Below are 8,440 nucleotides of genomic sequence, written 5' to 3' on the forward strand. Positions count from 1 at the left end.
TGGTGCACCTGTCGTGCCAGTTGCAGTCCTTTAGCAACGTTGGCGCAAAAGAAACGGCGCCATGATCAAGCAAGTTCGCGTTCGCTGGTCCGACGAATCAGCCTTCGGTGACACTTGGGAGGATAAAGATGTGCTACAAGCTCGATTCCCGGCAGCAGAGGCTTGGGGGCAAGCCTCGTCGCAAGGAGGAGGGGATGTCAGCGTCCCTAGCTCCAGCCAGGCACCTGACAAGGAGGACCCGACCGGCAACGACCGGTCGCTGCCCAACGGCCCACCAGGGAGAAGAAGCCCAGCTCACTCGTCACCGGCCCACAATGAACGAAGTGAGCCCAACAGCCGCCTGGTACTTATACCACCCCGACCGAAGACCCAAGCATCCAATGGATCACTGAATCGGCGGCGGCACGAACCCTAATTTATCTTCCTCCCCTGTTCCTTTCCCAATTCGTGTACTCTGCTCATAATCGCTACAGTACTACCGAGCAATATACCACTACTCTTACAATGAAGCACGCCTGCGGTGCTCGTGTAACAGGAGGCGGAAGTAGGAGGCCCGTGCACGCTGTGTACCTACCAGTTCGCGGTGTAGTAGGTAGTCACTGCCGTCGGTGCCGTGGGTCGAAGGGCCCACCAGAATCGTGCCTCGCACAGACTCCAGGGTCCCACTGAAGCTCCGGCCCCACCCGTCAGCCCGTCGCCCTTTCCAGCCGTCACAGCTCACAGCGCCCGGGCCTCGCACAAGCCATTAATAACCGAACACGGAGGGCAGGCGGAAACTCCACAGCTCATCTCCCCACCTGAACGGCCCTATCGGCGAAGAGGGGAACGGCGCGGCGGGAAGCTGCTGGATCGCGCGCGCAGCCATGTCCGCCGACGAGGCCGCACTGAAGGTACACACATGCCTCGGGAGGCTTCCTCTGAATTTACACTTCTCTTAGAGGGTAGGTTTCTGCCGTCGGATCACCCGGAATTTAGGCAATTTTCGAGGGGCGAACCTGGGCGGAGGGTTCAGTTGCTTGGGATCCTTATGGCTAATGTGGGCGATTCGTGCGCTCCTGACGCCAATGGTGCTCGGGATTTTGGTTTGCGCCTTTTGGGGCCACGGTGGAAGGCCGCCCGAAGGGGGCTGGGCGCGGCTGAATTTCGGTGTGTATTTCTGTTTGATTTGGGCATTGCAGAGTATTTAGTTCAGGAGTGCCCATGAAATGCCCCTATTATGCGATGCCGTGTTGCTGATCCTGTAGTCTTAGACTCCCCTGAAGAGGATGATTAAGCATCAACTGTGTGACTCAGTTCAGCTCATCCCCATTATTTTAGTATTATTAGGTTGCCCTATTCCATGTGCATCATGTCCAAAAACATTGACTGATCACAGTAGGTATATAAATACTCTATTCTTGTAGAGTTGCAATACGGTTTCTAATCTTAACTTCTAGTGGCCATCTCTTTGAGATCATATATCTTGCCTCAGTTCTTGTCGATCAACTTGCACTTGTTTCCCCAAGTGTTCCACCTTTGTGATATTTGAACATATTATATCATTAACTTCTGTCTTCTTTTTTCTGTGGGTTGACAAAAGCACATATAATACTCATCTTTGACACGTGGGAGAAGAATATGCGGTGCTGTCCTGTTGAGCATTGACTTGTTTGTCACATAGTGACTGATGCACATTTTGAGACCAAAATAGTACTGAAAACCTTGGATGCTATATGTTGTGTAGAGCGGATACAGTTTGGTGCCTTACCAGCTTCACAACTACTGCTAGATGCACGGCTAAACATGCCCTCTCAGTTTGCTTAAAATCTTCTGAATTTTCTATAATATCTGACTATACTAGGATTTTCACGAACCATGCCTGACTATATGATGCAAACTAAGACTTTAAAGTCATTGAAACAACCCGTGATTTCATTTTGTTTAGTCTATCGCTGCTGTTAATACATGTCATACTGTAGAGTTTATAAAATGTCTACCAGCAGTACTTCGCCTGTACTATATCTGTTCCTTTGAGTGGTCCGCTTGATGCTGGAAAGCTTGTTAACTCTGTTACCCTTGTCAGATTTCATGTTATCTTAATGAGGTTTATTCTATTACAGACCTGTCATGAGAGAATAAACCTTAGTGTAGCTGCCTCACATCAAGCTGAGAATGGGTCCGTCACCACAGTTAGTTCCAAGGAATCAGAGGAGGCGACCTATGCATTTCTTCCTCCTATCGAGTCAACTGACGCGCACCTTCATGAGTTTGCAGAGGCCATGAGAAGTAATAATACAAATACTTGACATCATCTGAAGTCTGTCACTCTACTGTCTAAAACTTATGTGTGTCTGCACACATGTGTTTAATGTACATACACCTTGCAATTGAAGCTGTTGGAAAAGCACTGCGACAAGTTGCGGAAGGGAAAGCTGCTGCTCAAGCAGAGGCGGCTGAGTGGAAGCGCAAGTATGAATCGGAGAAGGCAGCCAAGGCACACACGCATCACAGTGTAATTAAAGGTACACAATTGGATTTTTGAGTTTTACTAGTTCATGGTAGCTATCACATAATACTGCAAAACATCTTTTTGTCGTATTTCGATACATGATACATTATTATTTTTAATAATGATATATTATTAGATCAGCCTCCATTGTCTTAGCAATTCAAACCAGTCAACGAAAGAAGGATCCATTGTACTGAAGTTGTACCTTCCGTGCGCAGAATATTAATGAACTTTCTAAAAAATATCATGTAAACATAGTTTAATTATTCTAAAAAAGCATGTAAACAAAGCTAATACACTGTTTTAGCAGAAATACTCAGCGTCCTAGTGGAAATATTTGCATGTTGGCCTGGGCCCAGGCCCTGGCTGGCACCCCCCTGTCTCCGCCACTGCACATCAGTATCGAAACTACGCAAATAACTGATTCCAGATACATAAGGAATGTAGTCCAACAAGTTAACAAACTGACTACTTTATCTTATCACGCACCTGATTTTGTCAAGAAAATTCATACTAAACTGTAACATGTGCAGGCTGCAGCAACTGTGTCAAGGACAAGCTAGAGCATTTGGCTAGTAAGCTGACACTGGAGACTGCCTCGGTTGATGAAACAGGCTGTTGCGGAAACCATGGGATCTGCTCACGTCAAATTCTCCAGGACCAGTGTCCTGGACCTAACCGTAAATCAGATGACAGGATTGTTGGAAGAAAGGTATCCTTTGGGCTTTGGGCAAGCATATACCCTCACATACGTCTGTTTGCAGCTGTTGGTTTACATGAACATACTAATGTGTTTTCTTCGTAATGTGGTTTGATGCTAAAATCAACTCATATCCATCTGTTCGTCATCTGATGCTGCCGGGCTGCCTCTAAATACTTGTTGTCACCCAGATTAACAAAAGGAAGGCAATAAAAAATTATATTTGAAAAGAACTTTTTGCACATTAAATATGCACTATTTTTTATTTATTTCTGATTTTCTATATCTATTAGTGAAGAATCTCCTTGAAAAGCACAAGCAGTTGTCTATGACATTTTGCTTGTGATACGCAAATAACAGGAATGCATTTCATGTTTTGTCGCAGTTGGAAGAAATAGTCTTTTTTCCAGTCAATTCGACTTGTCCTTTTTTTTTCTTTCTAAAAGCACCTTTTTCTTATATTTGCAGGTACCATTTAGACTTTCATGGGGTAGCAATGGGGATAAGAACGGTCAGCACAAGCATGATTTTGTGTCCTTCGAAAAAGGGGATATTACAACAGCAGAACGCAGCAATAAACAGGTAGCTCTTTTATGCTCAGTTTGATCCATTTTGAACAGAATATCTTATTTGTTTCACTCTTCTGCAATGATTGTTTGAGAATTCGAAATAATCTCATTGCTGCTATATCTTTTTTCATGTCAACAAATACTGTCCTTGCAGATTTTTCTGAAATGGGATTCCCCTCCACAAACAGTTCTTTTTGTGACTAAACCTAATTCCAACTCCGTGCATGCTCTCTGTTCCGAAATGGTCAGGTATGTTTCTTTGCTGCCTATCCCGAGAGAATTTTACTAATATCAATTATCTGGTACTCTACGCAACACTATGTTTTTGCTGGAACTTATTATCTCCTGCTTAATGTCTTGTCGAACTGTATCTCCAAATATATTTGCCCACATGTCCTAAGTGTTCTGTGTATTTCTTGCAGATGGCTTAAAGAACATAACAACATAAACATCTTTGTAGAGCCACGAGTTAGCAAGGAACTACTTATTGAAGATTCTTACTTCAACTTTATTCAGACATGGGATAATGGTAAGAGATCTTGATTGTATATTTCATTTCTCCCCGTTGCTTCTGACTGTACTTTTGGAATATAGGGATATTTGTTGTAATTTTAATGTCTGGATGTATTTTATTTTTAAAATATCTATAACCTGATATGTGAATAGTTGTTATGGCTGTTGATTAGAAGAATGAAAAATGCTATGCTGTTATTTAGCAATTACATAAAGGACTTATGCACCTCAGAGTTACAGAGGATGCAAGTGGATGTTCAAGTAATATTCTGAATTTCTGCTCCATCCATGGTTTCTTGTGGGAGTACTCCTGTACAATCTCATTGTCGAACACTCAAGCACCTAAATTCCTCTCATGATTTTAACAAGTGACAGTGATATGGGGTTCTAGTTACCTCGAGCAGTTATTCTTTACCATCAGTACACAAATTTGCTGATGTTGTTTTTGTGTGAGATAACCCGTTTCCTCTACCAAGACTACCAAGAACGAACTGCTCTCAAGTCTCAATAGTTGTTATATTTGCTATAATTGTTACTAGCTTCCTGTTAATGCTCGAGGGTCATCTTTTATTAAGCATTTCCTTCTCCATTGATGAATTATATTCAGTAAACTTCTTTTGTGTTTTCTTATAGATGATTTTAAGCTATCACTGATTGTACTACTTTTAGTCACATATAACCTTTTCCATATAGTGCTCAACTAATCAGAAATATCTGATAGATCAGGAAATGAAGACATTACACACGAAGGTTGACCTCATTGTAACTCTCGGTGGTGATGGAACTGTTCTGTGGGTATGCAGCACAATTATTGTGACAGTTTATTGAATATGGATGTTGTGTGGTTAGTTTGACAGAGCACAACATTTTGTTTAGTTCAGCCTTTAATGAAATATACTAGCAGTCTTATAACACAACATTTTGTGTTATTAGTGTGCCTAGTTCCTTTGTGCATAGGAATTTACTATGCAAGTGTCAGCTCGCAATAAGGACATCCAAATGATTAGAATAGGTCAAACAGTTTTTTTTCCAGGTTCTGTTAATGTAAAAAAAAATCAATTACATATACCTTGAAAGGAAACTGAGTAACTATCAGATGTACATAAAAAATACAAGCTATGTGGATGGAAGAGACTTGTAGATAGATGATTGTATAAGTTCACTATATAAGAGCAACTTAGAGGAAAATATTAATGCTATTAAGCATGGCTAGACCGCTAGAGTGCAAGATGTTGAAGTGTGCTTAGTTAACAGCACATTGGAGAGTGGTTCGTCCACTCTTCTACTGTCAATGCAAGATGTGGCGGCTGATTGATTTGTGGCTACAATAAACCCTTTTCAGGGATTATCGATAGTGAGCCAGGTCTAGTTCTATGAGCAATAGCACCGAGTTCTTCAATACATTTCTAATCACATGGATACTTCTCTAACCTAGCTATTTTCTCGAACTCATATTGTATTAGAAAAAGAATGACGAGCCCAAAGTACAAATTACCAACTGTGGGATGACCAAACCGAAAACAGACAAAGCCAAAACCAAAACTAAGAGAAGACCTACTCTACACGACAGAAGTAAGAGATACCTACTCTAACCTACTCCAATCTAGCAGCTGCTACGGTTGGTAGTATAAGCTGAACAATGTCCATTGAATTACTCAATAACCTAAATGCTGGCTGTGTTATGTTGAAACAAATTCTGTCCTAGTTTGTTGTTGTCCATAATTTTCAGTATTTATGGCTTGTTTTTCTAATCTGTTTAAGCTAGGGAGCTCTTTAACATGACCATATCTGTAAACAGGCCGCATCATTGTTCAAAGGGCCAGTTCCCCCAGTGGCTGCATTCTCTCTTGGATCATTGGGCTTCATGACTCCCTTCCGTATCCTTAATCATCAGTGTTATCTTTGTTATGAGTGCTTGCTAACCATGTTGCTAAATTGCACTGCTGTTTATTTTTGTTCTTACATCGTTAAAAATTGGATATTGCACTTCTGCCTTTTCAACTCTGCATAGCAGATCCATGGCATGTTTGATTCCATCTGCAACTGTCCATAGCAGATTGCAATGTTTGATCTCAGAGATTTAACGTCCATACTTCACTATATGTGTCACAATCTCATACAATCTCTATACCAGGGATGCTTACATATTTTGCAGACTAACAGTGAATCTTAAACTATATTAGTAATACAACTTTTTTTTACTCGGTGGAGCTTTATGTCTGTGCTCAACCCACCATCTATATAGTTTGTCCTTAACTTAAGGTTAGCAAGCGAACAGTATCGTGAATGCTTGGGCAATGTGCTGAAAAGACCATTCACCATCACACTGAGGAGCCGTCTGCAGTGTCATGTAATTCGTGATGCAGCTAAAGATGAAGTTGAGACCGGGGAACCGATTCTAGTGCTTAATGAAGTTACAATTGACCGAGGAATGTCATCTTACCTTACCTACTTAGAATGCTATTGTGATAGTTCTTTTGTTACATGCGTACAAGGAGATGGGCTAATAATATCTACAACATCTGGAAGCACAGCCTATTCACTGGCAGCTGGAGGATCAATGGTACATCCACAGGTATACCTTTAACTCTACATATACTCCCCAGATTCTATTTAGCATTAGCATTATGTTTTAAATCACTGGAAAGGTTGTTATCTGCCTTGTTCTGTATTAAATAATATAATGCGTATTAGGTTTTATTAAGACAAGACTTTGACCAGGAATTACTTGTTAATTGTTATTTATATGACATGGAATTGGTATCACTAGATTCGTTTATAAAATAGCCACTGATGATTATGTTTTTATATCATATAAACCATTTATTAGTGGAGTAATTCTTGGTCAAAGCCTTGCGTTAATGAATACTAATAGGCCTTATATCATGATGCCGGGAAAGTATATATTTTCAAACTAGTTGAGGTGTATCTCAGTTTTTAAAAGGCCTAAAAACCTTGTCCTGGTTATTCTAGTTCAGTTTTTAAGGGGTCACTGTTTCTACTAGATGCATTTTATATTGAGTAATGTTGCCTGAGCAGCTCTTCAAATCGTCACAAAGCCCATTGTACATGTAAAATTAATTAAGAGGAATCAACAACCAACAATTCGACTAGAATGTATTAGCAATTAGACAATTTTGATGGTTCTATTTTCGTCACTCCCTGGTTTGTAATCATTTCATATTTCATTCCCTTGAGTTACTGCTTCTCATTTAAGTTGTCTGTATTACAAGTTGATGCTACGATTTGCCTGTGCATGCAGGTCCCAGGGATCCTTTTCACACCAATCTGCCCCCATTCATTGTCATTCCGGCCTCTGATACTGCCGGAATACGTCACTCTGCGCGTGCAAGTACCGTTCAACAGCAGAGGGCAAGCCTGGGCGTCCTTTGACGGCAAGGGCAGAATTCAGCTAGGGCCAGGCGACGCCCTCATCTGCAGCGTCTCTCCATGGCCCTTGCCCACGGCATGCCTGGTGGACTCGACAACGGACTTCCTGCGGAGCATCCACGAGGGCCTCCACTGGAACCTCAGGAAGAGCCAGGCACTGGACGGCCCTGCCTGACCGATGAAGTTTGCGTGTCACTGGAACTCGAGATGGCTGACGAGTCGTTAGATGTGATATTTCAGAGCATCTCCTCACAGCCCAGCGAAAATGGAGTGGATATGTATCATATATATGTGCTCCCGTGTTGGTCCGGTTCTTTATGAATCCTTGAATATTCTTCTACTATATATGCTGCGCATAAAAGGGTTTATCAATATGTTTAGGTTTAGGTTTGTGGAATTCGAACATGGTCGGTCTGTCGCCATGTGAATATCTATAGCTTTGTGGAGTAGAGGTGATGTAATTATGTAAGAGTTGCAGCTGAAACTCTGATGTGAATAATGGGTGGATTTCTTGCATGCAGCTTGCCTAAGAAGAGAGGCACACTAATAAGCTTTGCTTGCGTGTGCCGATTCCTAATCATAACCAGTTGATCAGAAACAGTATTTGTTGTTGGTGCCATACTTCCGTGGGACCTGATTATATTGCTGGTTTTCTTGTCCCGCGGTTCGTTCTCCTTTTCTTTCTTTTATTAATGGAAATCTTCAGGTGGGGAGCCTCTTCCCCGATGACCATTCATTTTATTTTATTTTTGAGAAAGAAAACCACGTAACGGCATTGCA

General features: G+C 41.7%; 1 protein-coding gene across 1 annotated transcript; it reads left to right on the top strand.

The window, feature by feature from the left end:
• The first annotated feature begins 735 nt into the window (after positions 1-735).
• LOC119341582 (putative NAD kinase 3) lies at positions 736-8,240 on the top strand. The gene is made up of 11 exons (XM_037613457.1): positions 736-890; positions 2,100-2,265; positions 2,373-2,501; positions 3,022-3,200; positions 3,657-3,770; positions 3,912-4,006; positions 4,180-4,286; positions 4,992-5,065; positions 6,069-6,147; positions 6,538-6,845; positions 7,533-8,240. Exons 1-11 carry the CDS (start codon positions 864-866, stop codon positions 7,833-7,835), a joined length of 1,581 nt encoding a protein of 526 aa, XP_037469354.1. The 5' UTR covers positions 736-863; the 3' UTR covers positions 7,836-8,240.
• The last annotated feature ends 200 nt before the right edge of the window (positions 8,241-8,440 follow it).

The sequence above is a fragment of the Triticum dicoccoides genome, chromosome 1B, assembly GCF_002162155.2.
Source record: "Triticum dicoccoides isolate Atlit2015 ecotype Zavitan chromosome 1B, WEW_v2.0, whole genome shotgun sequence".
Taxonomy (NCBI): Eukaryota; Viridiplantae; Streptophyta; class Magnoliopsida; order Poales; family Poaceae; genus Triticum; species Triticum dicoccoides.